The 23,365-nt window shown below is 36.5% G+C and overlaps 1 protein-coding gene across 1 annotated transcript; it reads right to left on the minus strand.

Annotated features, from left to right (window-relative positions):
• Window positions 1-1,549: 1,549 nt before the first annotated feature.
• Window positions 1,550-3,067, minus strand: LOC130241634 (lysophosphatidic acid receptor 6-like). Its single transcript, XM_056473523.1, is given in 3 exon segments — window positions 1,550-2,264; window positions 2,267-2,643; window positions 2,645-3,067. Coding segments are annotated over 3 exon segments (1,068 nt in total). The 5' UTR covers window positions 2,839-3,067; the 3' UTR covers window positions 1,550-1,767.
• Window positions 3,068-23,365: the final 20,298 nt, after the last annotated feature.

The following is a 23,365-nucleotide window of genomic DNA, read 5'->3' on the forward strand; positions in this document are numbered from 1 at the left end:
TAACAATAATAATAATAATAACTAAAATAATAATAATAATAATAATAATAATAATAATAATAATAATAATAATAACATGATGGTGATAATAAAACAATAATAACATAAATAATAATAATAATAATAATATAATAACAACAACAGCAGCAATAATAATAATGATGATTGATGATGATGATAATAATAATAATGTCAATACTAATAATAATAATAACAATGATAATAATAATAATAATAATAACAACAACAACCATAATATAATAACAAACAATATATAAACTATATAACTATATTATAAGAATAAGAACAATGATGATGATAATAACAATAATAATATTAATAATAATAATAACAATAATAATAATAATAAACAAACAACAACAACAATAATACGATGATGATGATAATAATATAATAATAATAATAATAATAATAATGTCAATACTAAGAATAATCTAACAATGACTAATAATAATAATAACAACAATAATAATAATCATAATAATAATAATAATAGTCATAATAATAATGTCAACACTAATAATAATAATAATAATATAATAAAAATGATAATAATAATAACAATAATACCGATAATAATAATAATAATATAACAATAACAACAACCATAATATAATAATAACAATAATAATAATAATAATAACATATTAATAATAAGAATAAGAACAATGATGATGATAATAATAACAATAATAATATTAATAATAATAATAATAATAACAATAATAATAATAATAACAACAACAACAATAATAATAATAACGCTGATGATGATGATGATGATGACAATATTGATAATAATGTCAATACTAATAATAATAACAATGATATAATAATAACAACAATAATAATAATAAACAAACAACAACAACACAACGCATAAATAATAACGATGATGATGATAATAATAATACTAATGTCAACACTAATAATAATAACAATAAAACGATAATAATCATACTAATAACAATAATAATAATAATAATAATAATAATAATAATAATAACAATAATAATAATAATAATAACAATGATGATAGTAATAATAATAATAATAATAATAATAATAATAATAATGAATACTAATAAACACTTATGACTTATGGTTTTGTGCTTCAGTGTCAAGATCTAAACAGTGATTTGCTCTTTCTGGATGTTCATACAAAAAGAGAACTGATAATAGTATACAGAAATAAAATAAATCCCTCTATTTATGATTTTAAGACTTTATTTCAAGTGAAGTTTGTAACAGAATCAAAACAGTGCATTATGACAGTATAAATGCCAGTGCAAAGTTAATATACAGTATTATATAAAGTGCCAACGGAAGTTTTCAGCTTGTTAATACTATGACACTTCAGGCAGTCAATGTTTTTTACATAAAATAACATCATTTTATTCTGTTGTGGGTTTAATTAAATAGTGGTTACATCATATAGTTTGTTATTTACACATTAACTTACCAAACTCTGGAAATGTAAGTACATTCACAAACAGTTAGAGGCTCTCCTCTACCCTATACAACTCCCAGCTGATCTATATTTGCATTATCCTTACTGCGCGTTTCAAATGTTTGGACATATTTCCAGGGGGGACAGGTGTGCCCCAGGGTTCCGGGCTGAAGGATGGCGTTCACAGGGAGGTAAAGAGCCCACCGTTTACTTATCGCCCCAGAGATATTAAACAAACCCGATATATCCACATGCTAAAGAGTGCTTCATGTGTCTTTAAATCCACTGGTCATCCCTCATACGTGAGACTCATTGTGAAACATCTTGTTCTTGATGGACCTCAGGCTGAACTGAAGGGTTGAGGACGTCTCTGACTGCAAGGCCTCCGAAAATTTAACATCTATGGAATGGTTGGCCTGGCTCTTCCTCTTAATGGAGTTTTGTATAGTCTCCGAGGTGAAATAGTAGACGATGGGATCGAAGCAGCAGTTGGACACGGCGATGCACAGAGCGATAGGATAGATGGTCCGGACCACCGATTCCGCCGCGCATCCTTTCAAGGTATTCGTTCGCACGAGGGAGTAGAAGACAAGGTTGACGTTGTACGGGATGAAGCAGAAGCAGAAGATGAAGAGGTGGACGATGATCATCCGCAAGATCTTCTTCTTGTTGAGCTTCCCTCCTCGACTCACAGTGTGCGGTCTCCTTAAAGTCTGAAGCACCATAGCAGAGCAAACCACATTGAGTATGAGTGGGATCAGAAACCCCACAGTCTCGATAAAGATCACCACTTTGAAAGATGGCTCTTCCATTCCTTCGAGGAGAAGTTCTCGAAGCAGGAGATGCTGTTGTTCTCTAGCTTGTTAGTACTGTTAAGCATGAATCCCGTAGGAAGGCTTCCTGAAAGAACCAGAACCCATACTGCAGCGCATACAATTTTGGCATTGCGTTTGGTTCGGAGTCCTCTAGATCGGAAGGGGTGAACGATTGCCAGAAAGCGGTCCACGCTTATGCAGGTCAGGAATAGGATGCTCCCGTACATGTTGGTGTAAAAGAGCGAAACGGAAAGCTTGCAGAGGAGACTCCCGAACGGCCAGTTCTGCTGGACGAAGTAAAAAACCCTCAAGGGTAGAGTGAGGACGAATAACAAGTCCGACACCACTAGGTTCATCATATGTAGTGGTTTCATTCCGCAGTTTTAGCGAACACATGAAGATGTACATGGCAGCAACATTTGTAATGAGTCCCACCATGAAGACGATGCTAAACACCATGCTGTAGAGGGGATATTTAAAGTTGTCATTCTTTGGGCAGTGAGTGACGTTGCTCACATTGAGCATTTCCATCTCAAGACTCGTATTGTACATCTCGACAACAGACAAAGGCACGCTATGGGGTGGCAGTAACACGCGAGAGAGCGCACGATGAAAGGATTTCCCTCAAACTCACACGCACAAAAGCATGCGTCGCAAAAACAAAGATCACTTCAACTGCCTTCCAAGACGCTTTCGCCTTCAAGCGCTCGTAGATCTCTTTAATGTGTTTCTTCTGTTCAAAACCGAGGCATTCTTCAACAAAGCCTCACGTTGAAGGCATTTCTCCCATGAGACTGGAGCCAGACCCCGACAACCTCTTCCCCTCCCCCTTTCCCCACAGCCACCCCGCAAGTCTTGCAAGTTACTCACTCCAAAAGTTTCACCTCTTTCCTGAGCAATCCCATCCACAAAAGCGAGCAAATCCCGTGGTCCTGTTACAATCCACTCTTCAGAAGTCCCAACAGAAGCATTCCCAGAGAGTTGCTGATTGGGGGTTAGTATCCGTTCTCTTTGTTCCCACAGATTGGGGCACCTGTGTGTGGAGTCTCTGACAGTGTGAGTAAATGAGCGAGTCTTTGCTTCAGCCCAGGGTCTGTTTCCTGACCCACCCCCTTCCTCGAGGCTCTGTCTCGGTGTCTCCGTCAGCAGTCGCCCCAGGGGCATTCATTGCTGTGCGCGTTTTAGAGGCGGGAGACAGAGGCAGCTGTGGCTGTGGAGGACTCTTTTACAAGCCGGTGCTATCTTGACTGGAGTATTTGAGCAACAACTGCTCCTCCTCTGCCCTGATAAACCCCTCCCTTGCTCTGACAGAGAAGATAGACTGCAAGGGTTTACTATTAGACCACGTGTGAGGTGCAGTTTGTTCTTGTACTCAACAAATGCATTTAACCACATGGGAAATGATAAGTATTGTAGTTTTTCTTTTGGGTTTCTTGTGTTAGGATTTGCAACTACAACTGTAGTATTATAAATTTAGTGTAGCACTACACACGCTGTGTTTATTATTATTTTTGTTGTGTTTGTTGTTTGTTTTTGAGCCTTAAAGAGATGAAAATGAAAGTTCTGTCATTATTTACTCAACCGTCACTTGTTTCTAACCATTCAGAGTCGTTTGATTGAAGTTTTAAGTATTATTGTTGTTGTTGTTGTTGTAAATCTTAGTCTCTTACAAAGAGTCCTGAGCTCTAATTTGTAGACACATGAGTTTTTCATGCCTTAAAGGGCTAGTTCACCCCCATACCCCCCCATACCCAAAAATTCTGTCAAGATTTACTCAACCTTTACTTGTTTCAAACATTTCAGAGCTGTTCATTGCTATCAGAAGTGTAACATTAGATATTGAAGTTTGATTAAATGTTTGTTGTAAATCTTAATATTTTACAAGAGTTCTGAGCTTTACTTAGCAGACACATGCGTTTTTCCAAGCCACGTTTGCCTTAAAGAGATAGTTCACCAAAAACAAAACCATTTTGTCATAATTTACTCACCCCTTTACCTGTTTCAAGCCTTTCAGAGCTGGTTTGATTGCAGTTTTAATTATTATGTTTGTTGTAAATCTTAAAGAGTCCTGGGGTTCATTCTTTGTATCTCACTTAAATGATCTACACTCTCAGAAATAAAGGTACGGGAGCTGTCACTGGGGTGGTATCGTTTTCAAAAGGTACACATTTGTACTTAAAGGGTCCAAATTGGTCCCTCAAACGATATATTAGTAGTAGTACCTAAAAATTTTATGAGGAACACTTTTGTAGTATTTTAAGTACCAATATGTACCCTTGAGGTATTAAAATGGACTTTTTAGGTTCAAATTTGTATCTTTTTAAAAGGTACCACCCCAGTGACAACTTGCGTACCTTTATTTCTGAGAGTGTTTGACAGATTCTGGATCTTTTAATCTTGATAACTGATCTCTGGCTAATTTGGTTCTTCAAACAAGTTCGCGAATCAGATTAAAATGTCAGGATGAAGTGATCTGAGATCGCTGCATGTCTTGTGAAGGACAGATCTATCGATCCTTGAAATCATGATCAGCAATGCAATGATTGGCTGATGGCACAGCAGCGTAAAGACATCATCTGATTAATTTTTAATTATTCATGTGAGCAAAATTACATAAAATTCGCAGTAAACCGTTTGTTAAATATGATCCGTAATAACTTTACACATTTGTTGTGGGCTGCAGGCTTTACAATTTCATGTGGCAAGAGTATTTAGCAATTTATTTAGCTTTAGATTTAGAGTGGATTAATCGGCGGAATAACTGTCTGTTTAAATTAAAAGCATTTTGATATTGGTGAACGTGTCTGAAATCCCCGGCATATTATCTGTCTAAACATGTGAATGACTGCATAATTTATTATTCCTTTATAATACTATCAAACAAAAAAAAAACAGTTAATTATTATGCACGTTGTCTATTATCATAAACAAACTGTACTACTAAAGCTGCATCGGTGCCTATAAATAGTATGCATTTATATCTAACCAGTCCATATTGATGTCCACTTTGAATTCTTAGGGAGAGAACACCCCTGTGCCCCGTGACAGATTTTGTACTTTTATTTCAGAGTGCAGACTGCATAAGTTTTATTAATATTTTTTTAAACTCATATATAACGTATATTTATATTTAACTTTATATATATATATATTAAACTTTATTTACCTATATATATATATAGGTAAATAAAGTTGAATATATAAAGTTATATATATATATATATATATATATATATATATATATATATATATATATATATATATATATATATATATTATATATATTTATATTATATATATATATATATATATATATATATTATTAGCATTTTTCTATAACCATTTTATTTTCCCAAGTGTATATACCTATAGGTTGCTACTGTAAGATAGTATTAGCATTCAGTACATAATTTCAGTATTATCTTTGCTTGAAATTTGCCCTATCTAATGCTGTTTACATCAATAAGCCTGCTCCCGAGCAGGTTTGAGCTACCAGACCTGTTGCGATGACAACAACTCTCGGATGAGTTTTGAAGGACGAAACGATCCTGGATCATGTCAAATCATCAATAACCAAATCCACCTAATTGAGCAATCCATGTTCGGAGAACTGACCCCTGAGCTCTAATTAGTAGACACATGAGTTTTTTCAAGCCTTAAGGCAGGGGTAGGGAACCTATGGCTCGGGAGCCACATTTTCTACAGCAAAATGAATGAGAACTCAGTCTACAATGAAATTATTTTGTAACCAATGTGCATATGTGATGCTGTGGTTTAACTTGAATCGTGACACCAATAAAGGGCAAGCAACTTACGTTTCTTTGGTAACCTCACCCATGTATTTTTTAATAATAAATAAAGGTTTGGTTATATACACATCCCCAACGGCTCTTTAAAAAAATACATTTCATAAAACAAATCAGAAGTGGCTCGTTGCTGAAAAAAGATTCCCGACCCTGCCTTAAGGGGTAGTTTACCCCCCACCCCAAAATTAAAAATCTGTCATCATTCTCTCAACCTTTAATTGTTTCAAACCTTTCAGAGCTGTTTAGGGGTGTAGCACTACAAAATGAGGCTTGATCAAAGCTTAGATTATTGTTTTTGTTGCACACCTCAGAATCTTACAGAGTTCTGCATTATGAGCTGTATTAAGCAGACACATTTGCCTTAAAGGGACAGTTCACTCAAAACAAACCAAACAAAAATTCAGTCATCATTTACTCAACTTGTTTCACACCTTTCAGAGTTTGTTTCTTCTGCTGAACACAAAAGAAGACATTTTACTGTTACTGTAAACTTCACTGTCCTCTTTTGAGGCGATTTGTTCTGCAGCGTAATAGATTTATAACACATATATCACTTAAGACAAACATTAAACAACATTAATAGTACTAAAAACAGAGGCTACCTTTTCCGATTGAATTTCAGCAAATCAATCGCACAGACAACAACTAAAATTTCGAATCTTTCGGTCATTGCCAAAGGGACCCCATACTGAGATCCTGAGGGAAGGATCTGAAATGAATCAAAAAGAGAATGATATCAAATATATATCAACCTGCAATTGACTTAGTATTTGTTTACTTTTCCTCCTCGGTGGTTCAGCTTTCTTCAAGATATCGTCTTTTGCATTCAACAGAAAAAAAAACCTCATCAAGGTTTGGAAACACTTCAGTGTGAGTAAATAACAAGTACATGTTTATTTATTTAAGGCTGAAGTATCCCCTTAAGCACACTCCAAACAGCCTCTGCTGGTAGATGTGGTATTTACACTGTTCAACTGCTAAAAGCATGGCCAGGGACGGGCTTGACAGTGTGTAAATTATTGTTTTGTCATTCATTAGCCAACAAGTGTTGGGTTACGTCATCTTCCTGTGGCTCTAGCTTCATTAGTCATGTAACGTTTTCAATCGTCAACATAAAAACAAGTAATACAGGTTTATTTCTTTCTGTAAATGAGAATGTGCCCTGTTTAGTGTACATTCGTTTTCTGAGGAAAAACATTTTACCATTATATCCAGTAGACACTTATTAAAATGTAATTTATGTATGAAAGTAGTTTAGATGTGACCGTCATAAGTGTAAATGCACGGTTATCAGTGGTGTAAAGTAACAAATTACAAATACTTAAACTACTGTAATTGAGTAGTTTTAAAAATGTGTACCTTTACTTTCCCTTGAGTAGTTTTTTAGAGCAGTTTCGGTACTTTTACTCCACTACTTTCCTTCAACCTGCAGTCACTACTTTATTTTTTCCTGTCTATGGGGATTGGTTGAATAGTCTTGTGATTCCTGTCCAATAAAAGGTAAAACGCATCATAATGGACTACCTTAAGACATGGGCGATTTATAATTGCAGCAAACTGTTTGGAAGCATTAAAAGTGTCCAAGAAGATGTTTAAAATCTTTACACGCATTGACCCAGAGACTGTTTAGATGCATGTCACTGATGAGAAGATGATGGACTTGCCTGCTGGGTAAACAGTAAACAAGACGTCAACATGACATCAGATTGAAGTTGTACATCATCCTGGGGACATTGCATTTTGTTTGAAAATTAAAATTGGGTTGATATGAGAACCCAATGTCAGGCCGACGTCAATGTCCAACGCCTAACCTAAAATCAATCAAATATCAACGTCTATTGATGTTACAGCTTGTCGTCTGCCAGACTTTGGATTGTGGTTGTCATAACTGATGAATAAATGTCAGTATTTGACATCCATATGATGTTGGTTTGAGATGTTGGCTGAACGTTGGATTTTGGTCACTTTCTAACACTACCTAAATCCTTACACTGGCTAGACATTGAATTTTGGTCACCTGATGTGACAAACTAAATCTAACCTAATATTAATGTCTTATGATGTTGTGTTCCTGCTGGGCAATAAGTAAATGCACTACAGAATGTTACGTTTACACACAAATTACATGTAAATGTATCAGCTTTTAACAGTATAATACTCACTACTTTTGAGTACTTTTGAAAGGGCTAATTTTAATCATACTTTGAGTAATATTTACAAAAGATACTTTTACTCTAACTGCACTACATTTTAGGCAAGAAAAGGTACTTTTACTCTAACTGCACTACATTTTTAGGCAAGAAAAGGTACTTTTACTCTAACTGCACTACATTTTAGGCAAGAAAAGGTACTTTTACTCTAACTGAACTACATTTTTAGGCAAGAAAAGGTACTTTTACTCTAACTGCACTACATTTTTAGGCAAGAAAAGGTACTTTTACTCTAACTGCACTACATTTTTAGGCAAGAAAAGGTACTTTTACTCTAACTGCACTACATTTTTAGGCAAGAAAATGTACTTTTACTCTAACTGCACTACATTTTTAGGCAAGAAAAGGTACTTTTACTCTAACTGCACTACATTTTTAGGCAAGAAAAGGTACTTTTACTCTAACTGCACTACATTTTTAGGCAAGAAAAGGTACTTTTACTCTAACTGCACTACATTTTAGGCAAGAAAAGGTACTTTTAATTAGGTATGTTTTTCAGTGTTTTATTAATCTACACACCAACCCTAAACCCAACCTCACATGTGACCTAAGTGTTTTATTAATGTCTACTACACCAACCCTAAACCCATTATCACAGTAGCGTTGTGTTTTATTGATGTCTACACCTACCCAAACTCTACAGTCACCTCAGTGACCTGATGTGTTTTATTAATGTCTACGACACCAACCCTAAACCCAACCTCACAATAACCTTGTGTGTTTTATTATTGATTGTGTGAAATAGCCTACTGCAGCGTCTGCTATTATATTAAATAAATAAAATAATAAATAAATGCAACAGATGTGAACACATACAGACCCTTACAGTTTCCGATATGTTATCAATTACAGAAAAACTACACCACACATACATTTAGTCCTTATTTGGGATAAAAAACAACATGCAACATATAGCCCAGTCAGAGCAAACCTCTCATGTGTCTTTAATCTTCACCAGCACATGTAGCCTCTTAGAGAGTAATTCCATCATTCTGAGTTCATAATCCAAAATGTGATATAATAGTTAAACATGGCAGTTTGTTGATGTTTTAGGTTGCTGAAAGAATCATTTGCTCCTTCGTTTGTCAGGCTTCACCTTCGTTTTTCCGCGCGCCACTCGCGTTTGTCTGTTTCTAAAGGATCGGGTGTCAGAAGCACTTCAATTCACGCACATGTTATTATAATCAGGTCAAGAAATTCGCTATTTCAAATATAGATGAAGACGCGAGTGCAAGTGAGAAAGCTAAATCGATCACGCTTTAAACGGCCTTGTAAACAAGACGGGCACTGGGTAGTTCTGCTCTTCTTCTTGGCTTTGTGGCTGTTCATCAAGATGACAAGGTTTGTTTGAACTCGGGTCCACCATGGCTCATTATTATATGCATATATTATTACGGAGTGATGTCTCAGCTGTGTAATGGCGGTTCCTTGTTTTCATTCTCCTGCTTGTTCACGAGCAAGTGATGTATCTCTGTAAACCAATAGCGTTCAGCTGCGTGTCTTTCTTTGCCTTTGGTACACTTTTGTCGTACTAGGTACCCTTCCGAAACGGTACCCAAAAAGTGGTATGGTACAGTTCCATTTAGGTACCTTTTGACAATGGAAAGCGTACCGAACTGCACCATCCATAGCACTCAGTGGAAACCTAGTAGAGACTAGTACACAGCCCATCTGCCAGTGTTGGGTAAGTTACTTCAAAAAAGTAATTAATTACAAGTTACTTATTACATCATTAAAATGTACTTAGATTACATTTTAATTACCATATTTTAATACTCAATAAGTAATTACTTAATTCAATCAACACTTAATATCTACTTAAAATCGAACGCATAAATGCTCTACATATAAATTTCAACCATACACAAAAGAAATTGAAGGAAATTTGAATGAATAAATATATTTTCCCAGTACTGGGAAACACCCATACACACTCATTCACACACATACACTATGGGCAATTTACTTTATTCAATTCACCTCGACCCTCCCCATGTCTTTGGACTGTGGGGAAACTGGAGCACCCAGAGGAAACCCACGCCAACACAAGAAGAACATGTAAACCACCAATACGGTACTGGGAAACACCCATACACCCATTTGGACTGTGGGGAAAACTGGAGCACCCAGAGGAAACCCACACCAACACAAGAAGAACATGTAAACCACCAATACGGTACTGGGAAACACCCATACACCCATTTGGACTGTGGGGAAACTGGAGCACCCAGAGGAAACCCACACCAACACAAGAAGAACATGTAAACCACCAATACGGTACTGGGAAACACCCATACACCCATTTGGACTGTGGGGAAAACTGGAGCACCCAGAGGAAACCCACACCAACACAAGAAGAACATGTAACCACCAATACTACTGGGAAACACCCATACACCCATTTGGACTGTGGGGACAACTGGAGCACCCAGAGGAAACCCACGCCAACACAAGAAGAACATGCAAACCACCAATACGGTACTGGGAAACACCATACACACTCATTCACACACATACACTATGGGCAATTTACTTTAATCAATTTACCTCGACCCTCCCGCATGTCTTTGGACTATGGGGGAAACTGGAGCACCCAGAGGAAACCCGCCAACACAAGAAGAACATGTAAATCACCAATACGTGTGTGTGTGTGTGTGTGTGTGTGTGTGTGTGTGTGTGTGTGTGGTGTGTGTGTGTGTGTGTGTACATGTGGTTTTCAGGTCAAAAAATTTCAAAAACAAATCGCTATCATGTCACTATCAGTTTGACCTGTTGATCAGTCTGGCAACTGTTTCCTAAATAAACAAAAACTCATTTAAAAAATTCATGCTAACAACAAACATTAACTAAGACTTTAGCTCAATAAACTATTAATTAGCAGCTTACTGATAGTTAATAAAGTTCTAGTCAGATTTAGGTTTGGGTACTGGGTAGGACGAGGAATGTAAAATAAGATTGTACTTTATAAGTGCTAATAAACTGTTAATATCTTACTCTATAGCCAGTAGTAAATGGTTAGATAGTAAGGTACAAGTCAGGTTTAGGTTAGGGTATTGGGTAGGACTAGGAATGGAAATTAAGATCATACTTTATAAGAGATTATAAATCCTTAATATCTTACTCTATTAGCCAGTAGAAAATAGTTAAATAGAAAGGTACTAGTCAGGTTTAGGTTTGGATACTGGGTAGGACTAGGAATGTAAAATAAGATCATACTTTATAAGTGCTAATAAACCGTTAATATTAGCCAGTAGTAAATAGATAGTAAGGTATTAGTCAGGTTTAGGTTTGGGTATTGAGTAGGACTGGAATGTAAAAGTGCTAATGAATCATTAATATCTTACTCTATTAGCTAGTGGTAAATAATTAGATAGTAAGGTACTATGCAGGTTAAGGTTTGGGTACTGGGTAGGACTAGGAATGTCAAATAAGATCATACTTCATAAGTGCTAATAAACTGTTAATATCTTACTCTATTGGCCAGTAGTAAATGGTTAGATAGTTAGTAAGGTACTAGTCAGGTTTAGGTTTGGGTACTGGGTAGGACTAGGAATATAATATAAGATCATACTTTATAATGCTAATAAACTGTTAATATCTTACTCTATTAGCCAGTAGTAAATGGTTAGATAGTAAGGTACTAGTCAGGTTTAGGTTTGGGTACTGGGTAGGACTAGGAATGTAATATAAGATCATACTTTATAAGTGCTAATAAACCCTTAATATTAGCTAGAAGTAATAGTTAGAAAGTAAGGTATTAATCAGGTTTAGGTTTGGGTACTGGGTAGGACAAGGAATGTAAATAATCATACTTTATAAGTGCTAATAAACCCTTAATATTAGCTAGAAGTAATAGTTAGATAGTAAGGTATTAGTCAGGTTTAGGTTTGGGTACTGGGTAGGACAAGGAATGTAAAGTAAGATCTTACTTCATAAGTGCTAATAAACCATTAATATCTTTCTCTATTACTCTAATATCTATATATTAATGGTCTTTTTGTTATACTTACACTGAAGTGTTACCAACATTTTTATTTCACTACATCATCCTCATGTAAACGTATAAATAACACCGCTTTATAAAACAGCAGCTCAGTTTGAGTCCCGCTGTCAGTGCAGTGTTGATATAGTGGATGGGAGTGAACGCTGGGTTTTATGTTTGTTGTGGACACTTGCTCTTATGCAAGAAAACACAGATACAGTTTCTCCTCTCCGCTTTGATAAGATTTGTTTGTGCTTTCAGACGTCTGGATTGTATGACAGCCTGTCTGTGTATTCCTCCCCATCCGAAGCCTCAATCTCTAGAGCTTTGCACTGAAACGAGAGATAAAGGAGAAGTTCATTTCGCAGTTGCTTTTCATAGTTTTATGCTGTGTGAATGTCACATGAAGATAATTCTACACATGTGAGAGGTTATAAACTGACACTGTGGTGTTTTTCAGTTTAAATGATGTGTGAATAACTTCTCTCAGTGGGCTGACGTTCACACATAAATATTTAGGTAAAACTTTACATCATGTAGGCCTAACTATTAAGATATACAGCTGAAGTCAGATTAGCCCCCCTTTAATTTTTTTTTTCTTTTTTTAAATATTTCCCAATTATTTTAACAGAGCAAGAAAACTTTCACAGTATGTCTGATAATATTTTTTCTTCTGGAGAAAATCTTATTTTTTTTTTTCGGCTAGAATAAAATTTTTTTTTTAATTTAAAATCCATTTTAAGGTCATTATTAGCCCCTTTAAGCTATATATTTTTTTCGATAGTCCAGAACGAACCATGGTTATACAATAACTTGCCTAATTACCTTAACCTGCCTAGTTAACCTAATTAACCTAGTTAAGCCCTTAAATGTCACTTTAAACTGTATAGAAGTGTCTTGAAAAATATCTAGTCACATATTATTTACTGTCATCATGACAAAGAGAAAATAAATCAGTGATTAGAGATGAGTTATTAAACTATTATGATTAGAAATGTGTTGAAAATCTCTCCGTTAAACAGAAATTAGGGATAAAATAAACAGTGGGCTAATAATTCAGGGGGGCTAATAATTCTGATTTAGATTTAGACAATATACATTTAAAAAATCCTGACAAATTAAATAAAATCAGAAGGTTACAAACAGTTAATGATAAACGTCATTGTGATTCCTTGTTTGTGTGTACTAACTAATAATAATAGTTGCCATGTAGTTGCAATGTAAGTTATAATTGATAAAATGTGTTGAAGGGAGCATCACGAGGTAATACCGAATTCTAAGACCTCACAAGTGTTATTGGAAGTTGATGCTGGAATGCTGGCAACCCAAAACGCTGCAAGTGAGTGAGTAAAACCATAAAGGAGCAGAATGTTAGTCAGTTTTGCGAAAGATACTTACGATATTGTTTTGTGTGCAGGAAGTGAGTCAGTATTTTAACACATATACTGTATCTATAAATATGTATATGACTAAATATCAGCGAAGTTACAGTAAACGTTTCACTCTGTGGGGAACAGAAACGGAAATTGATTAGACAAGAAAAGCAAACTGAGCTGCTTTACATTCCTTTTGGCTGGGTTTCAAGAAAAAAATTGACTATGACCTGGCAACCCTGGAGGACGCTGTTTATTTACAACAGGAAGGAAGGAAAATATCATTTGCAGAGGGTGTGGATCACTTTTGTCACTGACCCCTTATGTGTTAAGGCTAAGTACAATAAGCATGTTTGCTTTGCTTCAAATCTCTAATGCGTTAGCAAGGCATTAGCATTAGCATACTAAACCAGTGTGAGGTATTCTTCTGATGTCTTAATAAACAAGATAATCAAGCTGATGTTATCTGTTTGAACAAGAAAAGCAAAACTGAGTTGTTTTTCATTTCTTCTGGCTGGGTTTTGAGGAAAATTTTTATAGGACCTGGCAACAAATAGCTGACGCTATTTATTAACAGCAGGAGAAGAAGGACAATATCATTTTCAGAGGGTTTGGATCACTTGCTTCACTGATCCCTTAAGTATTAAGGCTAAGTACAATAAACATGTTCATTTTGCTTGAAAACTGCTAATGCATTAGCAAGGCATTAGCATTAGCATACTAAAGCACTGCGAGAAAGCCCATGTTATCTTCTGAGTCTAATAAACAATAAAATCCACCTAATTTTCTCGGTGTGGACAAGAAAGCAGAACTGAGCTGTTTTTCATTTCTTTGGCTGGGTTTTGAGGGAATTTTACTAGGATCTGGCAACTCTAAAGCTGACTGTTTATTAACAGCAGGAGAAGAAGGACAAGATCATTTGCAGAGGGTGTGGATCACTTGCCTCAATGATCCCTTAAGTTTTAAGGCCAGTGGTGTAGTGGACATTTTAAAAGTGGGAGGACAGCTGTGTGAAATCCAAAAGTTTTCATTCTTAATCACCTGTTTCTAAATGGTCTGTCTCTAAAAGTGAGGGGGATGTAACCTGCTCCCGTCCCCTCCCCACCCCCGATGCTACGCCCCTGATTAATGCTAAAATAACATGTTCATTTTGCTTCAAAACTTCTAATGTATTAGCAAGGCATTAGCATACTGAACCATGTTAGCATGAACCCCTGTTATTCTTCTGAAGTGCCACACATTATAATCAGGCTAAAATGTTCTCTGACTGGACAAGAAAAGTACAACTAAGATGCTTTTCAGTAATTTGTGTGGGTTTTGAGGGAAAATTTACTAGGACCTGGCAACCCTGGAGCTGACACTATATATTACAACGGCTGTGGATCACTTGTTTCACTGATGATCCCTTAAATATTAAGGCTAAGTAACATTAACGTGCTTTGCTGCAAAAATGCCAGCAGATAGCTCTCTGCAATGCTCACATGGTCGCCCGCTGAAGCTAAGCAGGGCTCTGCCCGGTCAATACCTGGATGGGAAACCACATGGGAAAGCTGGGTTACTGCCAGAAGTGGTGTTAGTGAGACCAGCAGGGGGCGCTCAACCTGTGGTTTGTGTGGCTCCTAACGCCCCAGTATAGTGAAGGGGACTCTGTACTGCTCAGTGAGCACCATCTTTCGGATGAGACTTTAAAACCGAGGTCCTGACTCTCTGTGGTTGTTAAAAATTCCAGGATGTCCTTCGAAAAAGAGTGGGGAAATTTGCCCACTGGCCTCTGTCCATCATGGCCTCCTTACCATCCCCATATCATAACTGGCTTCATCACTCTGTCTCCTCTCCACCAATCAGCTGGTGTGTGGTTGTGGTCTGGCACAATATGGCTGAAGCTGCGTCATCCAGGTGGATGCTGCACACTGGTGCTAGATGATGAAATTCCCCCCAATGTGTAAAGCACTTTGGGTGTCCAGAAAAGCGATATATAACCCTGCTGAAAATCCAGCTTAAAATCACCCTAGGCTGATTGGCTGGTCTGAGCTGGTGGACCCGCCTGGTTTTAGAGGGGTTTTGGCCATTCCAGGCTGGTTTCCGGCTATTTACAGCCTGGTCTTAGCTGATCAGGCTGGAAAATGACCAGCTAAATGCAGCTAAAACCAGCTTGACCAGCCTGGTTAAGCTGGACATAGTTGGTTTAGGCTGGGCTCCCAGCCTGACTAGGTTGGTCAAGCTGGTTTAGGCTGTCGTCTCGCAGCCTGACCAGCTAAGACCAGGCTGGAAATGGCTGGAAACCAGCCTGGAAGTGGCCAAAACCCCTTTAAAAACCAGCCTGGTTGACCAGCTAAAACCACCAACCAGCCTAGGCTGGTTTAAGCAGTTTTTTTTTCAGTAGGGAATTGTAAGGAATTATTATTATAATAATAAAATTCAAATACGTTAGCAAGGCATTAGCATACTAAACTAGTGCATTATTTTCTGATGTCTAAATAAACAAGAGTAAATGAGCTGAGTTTTATTCCCTTTTGGCAGGATTTGAGGGAAAATTTAGTAGGACCTGGCAACCCTGGTGCTGACGCCATTTACAAGAGCAGGAGGACAAGATCGTTTGCAGAGGGATCACTTACATTACTGATCCCTGTGCTAAGGCTAAGTAACAATAAAAATGTTTACTTTGCTTCAAACCTTCCAATGTGTTTAGCAAGGCATAAGCATACTAACCAGGGTGAGTTATTTTTCTGATGTATAAATAAACAGATAATCAAGCTAATCCTCTCTGATTGGACAAGAAAGGTAACTGAGCTGATTTTAATTTAATTTTGGGTAGGTTTGGAGGGAAAATTTTGTACAACCTGGCAATCCTGGAGCTGACGCCGTTAACAAGAGCATGAGGACAAGGTCATTTGCAGAGGGATCACTTACATTACCGATCCCTTAAAAGGTATTAAAGCTAAGTAACAATAAAATTGTTTACTTAGCTTCAAAACTTCCATTGTGTTAGCAAGGCATTAGCATTAGCATGTGATTATTCTCTTGATGTCCCAATAAACAAGATTATCAAGCTAATTTCTCATATCAAACTGATAATGTTCATTCCCTTCACTGACTGTCTTCCTGTGGGCCCAAATTGTTGTTTTGAGCTATCTGAAGTGACGCTAGCATGCTGTGATCCACACCGGAAAGCATGCAGCAAAGAAACCAAAGAACAAACCGCCAAAAAAAGAAAACTGACCCTTAAATTGCCACTTGACACACACAGCTCTGCGTCTGCATGACTGAATGTGCTAATGCTAATCCCCAGGCCACACAGAAACAGACACGTCACTGGCTGCACTAAGGTTTTATTCAGTCCACAAACACATGCTACTGTGACCCATGGCATCACTTAAAGCTGCATTTGACACGTTAGAAAACACTGTGTGGTTTTATTTGGGTTTCAGAAAACAGCTGCACGCTACACTTTAGCCCACATAGCTAGGTGATGCACAGTACATGAGAGGAAACGTGCACTTTAATCTATAAAAATTGATATGGCTTATGAAATTTTGTGTTGTGCTTAGAATTGAAGTACTGAAGTAGAATTGAAGAACCAAAATCCTAAACAACAGTTTATATCCTTCAATATCGAAGTGTAATAAACTGTATTAAATGTACATTCACTTTGAATCTTACATGTATATCAAAAAATTGGTCATATTTTATTTTTTAATGTACAACTCATGCTATTAACAAACCGTTAACTAAGGCTTTTAGCTCAGTAAACTGCCAATTAGCTGTTTATCAAGTCAGTAAGGTAGTAATTGGGTTTAGGTATTGAGTAGGATTCGGGATGTAAAATAAGATCATACTTTAGGGTTGTACTTCCTTTTAGTTGTACTACACAAGTCCTTTTTAAGTTGTTCAAAGATGAACTGCATTTAATATAAATACATAAATAAATAAATAAATATATATATATACAGTTGAAGCCAGAATTATTAGCCCCCCTGTTTATTTTTTCCCCAATTTCTGTTTAACGTAGAGCAGATTTTTCAACACATTTCTAATCCTTTTAGTTTTAATACCTCATTTCTAACAACTGATTTATTTCTCTTTGCCATGATGACAGTAAATAATATTTGACTAGATATTTTTCAAGCCACTTCTATGCGCTTAAAGTGACATTTAAATGCTTAAATAGGTTAATTAGGTTAACTAGGGCAGGGACAGGGTAATTAGGCAAGTTATTGTATGACGATGGTTTGTTCTGTAGACGATTGAAAACAATATATAGCTTAAAGGGGCTAATATTTTGACCTTAAAATGGGTTTTAAAAAAAAATAAAAACTGCTTTTATTCTAGCTGAAATAAACAAATAAGACTTTCTCCAGAAGAAAAAAATATTATCGGATATACTGTGAAAATTTCCTTGCTCTGTTAAACATAATTTGGGAAATATTAAAACAAATAAATAAATAAAAAATTCAAAGTGGGGCTAATAATTCTGACTTCAACTGTGTGTGTGTGTGTATATATATAGACACACACACACACACACACACACACACACACACACACACACACACACACACACACACACACACAGTTGAATTCAGAATGAGCCCCCTTTGAATTTTGTATATATATATATTTCAATATACTCATACACTATACACTCAATACACTATAGGATTTACTATAAATTAATATACTATTTTTAAAAAAAAAGCTTATTTCTCAGATTATCTCCAACTCTCAAAACACTGATTATTTCAGCAGAAACTGGTGTTTTTGGAAACTATCATTTGGGGGTTTTGCTTTTTCACCCATTCATAGTATTATAATGACTTTCTATTGACAAGTGGTCAGTCAAGACGCATTACCATTTCCACTTGGTATTACCACATATGCAAATGCATCTCTTGCTTTCACTCATTGAGATGCATAAGAGCTTTTCAGTGGACAAACCCATGTTACGCAATCTAGTGAGAGAACCGGCGAATGAAAGGGATGTTTATTCAACTCAAACTTTGATCATTATCTTCATTTCGGAATAGAGCAGTGAAGTATGAATGCCTCGTTTTCATGCACATTCTCACAAAGATCACATGTTCAGGCAGAGAGTAGGTGGCATTTTATGGACTCTTTAGATAATAGGAGCATTTTCACTATGAGAGCAATCAGATTCTGCATCTGATATGGCTCTCATTTCTTGCGGATCTTTTAGAACTTCCCATTCAGTTGCCTATGAGAGAAATGACTGGGAATATTAACAGTTGCTCTACAAACAAGTGGGTTCATGACTATGCTTAAAAAATTAGAAAAGATAACAAGGAAACATCTACAACCCGAAATCAGAAAAAGTTAGGACAGTATGCAAATAAAAAAGAAAGACGTGATTTCTAAATTTACATGGACTTGATTTTCATTGGGGGCGACGCGGTGGCGCAGTAGGTGGCAAATAAGTCTTACGATAGGCACAGTCTTTATTGTCGCATTTTGGCACATCAAAATGCGCCACACATTCTCTATTGGAGACAGGTCGGGACTGCAGGCACACCAGTCAAGTTCCTGTATCCTCTTCCTCCGTAGCCAGGACTTTGTAATGTGTGCAGAATGTGTTTTTTTAATTGTATGGGTGTGGAACAGAACACAGTATATTGCTATATGCTTCAAAAATCTCTATTACCTTCAGCATTAATGGTGCATCACAGAATGCAAGTTACCTTTGCCAAGGGCACTGACACAACCCCAAAACCATGACAGAACCTTTGAAGGCTTTTGGACTTGTTTGGGTTAACAGTGTGGATGATCCTTTTCTTCTTTGGTCCGGAGCACACGGCGTCCATTTCTCCCCCAAAATACCTAAAATACTGATTCATGTTGTGATGGTCCATTCCAGATGCCTCTGGACACTGTTAACATAGGGCTTCCTTTTGGCACAGTACAGTTTTAACTGGCATTTGTGGATGTAACTATGTATTGTGGTACTGGACAAAGGTTTGCCAAAGTAGTCCTGAGCCCATGTGGTGATATTGCTTATAGATGATTCTCGATGCAGTGCCTCCTGAGGGATCGAAGATCACAGTAGTTCAGCTTAGGCTTGCACCTTTGTTCTTTAAGCACTGAAATTCCTCCAGATTCCTTGAATCTTTTAATAATGTTCTTCACTGTTGAAAGTGAAATATCCAAATGTCTTTATATCTTTCTTTGAAAAAACATTGTTTTAAACATTTTAATCATTTTGTCAAGTATTTGTTGGTGATCCTCTGTCCATCTTTGCTCCTAAAGGACCTTTCTTGGATGCTGCTTTTGTACCAAATCATAATTACAATCACCTGCTTCAAATCACATCATTATTTGACCAAATAATGGCTGGCTAGGCTGGTTTAAGCTGCATTTTTCAGCAGGGATATAGTATAAGCTTAGAAAAAATCGGAGTATTTCTGTGTGCAACAGATTCCACGTGAGCCTACTACCTTGCAAAGTGTAAAATAACTATTACAGGGTCTGACCAAGAAGCTGACAAAGAAAAATCTGAGGGATTTATCAACCAGCAAAAACACCAAATCAGCCAATTCACTCACCCGTTTCCATTCACTCCTTCATGTCACCCTACATTAGTGGACTAATGAGTGTATAGGGGGCGATTTAAAAACACACCAAGTGTTTTCAACAACCTCTGGAGGTCATCAAAATGTGTACAATCCCAAACCGATTTACACCTGTATTTAGCGTCATCCACTTGAGATTAGATTGTCAAAAAGAAATCTTAATACCAGGCGTAAATAAGCCCCGAGTGAAACGTCACGGTGTGTCTATATCTAGAGGCTAGCATACCACAGGTGGAGATTTATTTAGACATGGGATAGTATAGGAAACCAAACCACCCCAAGAACATCTGAGAAAACAGTCAAGAATTTCATAGCAATGATCTAAAAGCGACCCACCCTTGAGAAAAAATGAGAAATCTAGCAGCAGACATTCACACATCAGGATCGTTTCGCTGACGAAAGAAAGGCGCAGAGGTGTAAAAGGCTTGTGTATTGGACACAATGAGTGTGTGTTTTTGTGTGTGTGTGTGCGCTCTGGTTCTTCTCAATCCCGGCCTCGAGGGCCCTGAGAGCTGTTTTGTGATAAGATAAGACCGTACTCAGAGCGGTCAGTGCGGTTTACGTGCGAGGCTCCTGATGCAGTTCAGATAGGGTTTGAAACAGCACACACACAAAGATGTTTGTTTTGTGAACTGCGGGGACATTCCCTTGTTTTAATACGGTACTAATGGTATTTTCTGTAGCCCTACCCTAACCTGAACCCTAAACCCAACCCTAACAGGAAACTGTATTTTTACTTTCTGAAACAACAACGGAAGTCACACTTTATTTTGATGGTCTGTGTGTTGAACTTAAGTTACGCTGCATCTACATGACAACTAATTCTCATTATATTATAAGTAGACTGTTAAGGTTGGGGTTAGGGTTAGTGTAAGTTGACATGTACTTAAAGTGTCTTATAGTCAGTTAAATGTCTGTTGAAGGAGCAGTATCAACAGATGTTAAGCAGACAGTCTACTAATACTCAAATGGACCATCAAAATAAAGTGTTACCATAACTTATCCTGTATAATTTATGAGCCTTTTTGAAAAATGAAGACTTCTGGATTTCGGAGGCAATTATTCAAGCAATGTAAATGTGTGTAAATATATATTAATTCAGTTACTATTATAATTTCAGTAATATCATTGAATAATTTGCATGGGATGGGAGTCATCTTTGCTTTTAACCATGGGATTGGGACGGTACAGGATGAAATAGTTAACAGGAGCGGGAATCAACCAAAAGGAAGATGACAAAAAAAAGAGAAAATGCATCGCCATTTTGTACACTGTAGAAAAAAAAACATCCGTAATTTTACGGTTTATTTCCAGCAGCTGGGGTTGTTAAATTGCAGAAATTTACTGTAAAATAACAAACATTAAATTACAGAAATTTTCGGAAATTTAAATTTCTGTTATTCAACCTCTGTTATTTTACAGTAAATTTCTGTAATTTAACGGCGGTTATTTTACGGTTTATTTCCAGCACCGCAGCTGCCGGAAATAAACCAGCCTGATCTCACGAGAAAACGTAAGCATTTTACGTTTTGTCAGTTTAGTTGTACGAAAATCAGTCGTACGAAATTGTACGATTTTAAAAATGAGGCGTGGCACCTAACCCCACCCCTAAACCCAACTGTCATTGGCGGATGAGCAAATCGTACGAAAAATGTACGAATTAGATCGTACAAATTCATACGAATTAGCCACTAAATCAAAAAGTTACGAATTGCCGTGAGATTGCGTTGAATAAACCGCACAATTACATATATTTTAGTGGTATAGTTTCCTTTAATAAGATTACAATAAAGTGCTGGAGGGAGCAAACACCCGCGGAGAAACTGATGTGGTGAAAACATTATTGCAGCACAAAGTCAGAGGTAATGACATGTCTATTAAATTAAGAGAACTAGTCGGGAAGTTGTAAATATTAATGTAGTTCATGAGAGTAAACTGTGACGGTGATAGCACGCCGTGTGCTGCTTGTAAAGAATGCTCAATCTTAGCCAAGTACACCAGTATTCGGGAACGAGCAATCTGAAAAGGCACACTTGCAAGGCAATTTTGGGAAAGAATCAGCCAAGCATCTTTCTGTTCATCAAGCGAAAATTGCAGTCGAGTGTTGTCTCGTCTGACCGACAAAACTGCTTGCAACCGTCATGGGTTCAGTGTTTTTATCCAAAGTAAACATGAACTGAATTGAAACTAGAAGAATTATATATATATTTTTTTTTTTATTATTATTTTTTTTTTATTTTTATTTTTTTTCAGCATTTCAGCATTTTCAGGAAGTTTCACCAATTTTTTTTTTTTTTTTGCATTGGAAAAAACGTACAGAGTAAAGTGTCCTAATGAAAACATGACAAAGCCATTTGACTATCTTGTTCATAAACATTGGTCTCAGGACTTTTCATCTTGATGACACTGACACTTTCATTGACATGAACACTTGCTTTTGAGGAAAGAGCTATCCATTTTACACGTTTTTGCAGGTTATCAACTAGGGTTTTGCAGTTTGTACGAACTGTTTTGAGAAATGCATTAACTGTTGTGCAAATGTAAATAGTGTTGTGAGAAATGGGCCAAAGCCACTGAGAAAAACTAATATAGAAAACGGTTTTAACAGTTTGAAGTGATGTGATCTTGATGTGTGTGTGGAGAAAGTACAGAAATAGAGAGCAAATGAATATAATCAGGGCTGAGTAAATGAGAGAGTGTGAAAGTCTGGGTAACCACTGATTCAAATGAGTCATGTGATTATATGATTCATTTGCTAAATTGTCTTTCCTTTTTCTGCTAAAAGAACCCACGGAGACAACAAGAGATGTAAACACACACACAATGACCAGACATAAAGGGAGAGTTCACCCAAAAATAATTATATACTCTCCCTCAAGTGGTTCTTAACTTGTTTCTTTCTTCTGTTTCTTTTAAAGCTAAAAACTATTTACTTCCATAGTAGGAAATAACATTATTATGGAAGTCGATGGTTACAAGGTTTCCAGCTTTCTACTACAAATTCATGTTTAAATATATATGTATATATATATATATATAAATAGATTTAAAAAATGGGTTATTAATCAAATGTTGTAACTCAATGTTTGGTCAAATTCGGATAATGTTAACATATGTTAGTAGGTAT

Source organism: Danio aesculapii, chromosome 15, assembly GCF_903798145.1.
Source record: "Danio aesculapii chromosome 15, fDanAes4.1, whole genome shotgun sequence".
NCBI classification, from domain to species: Eukaryota; Metazoa; Chordata; class Actinopteri; order Cypriniformes; family Danionidae; genus Danio; species Danio aesculapii.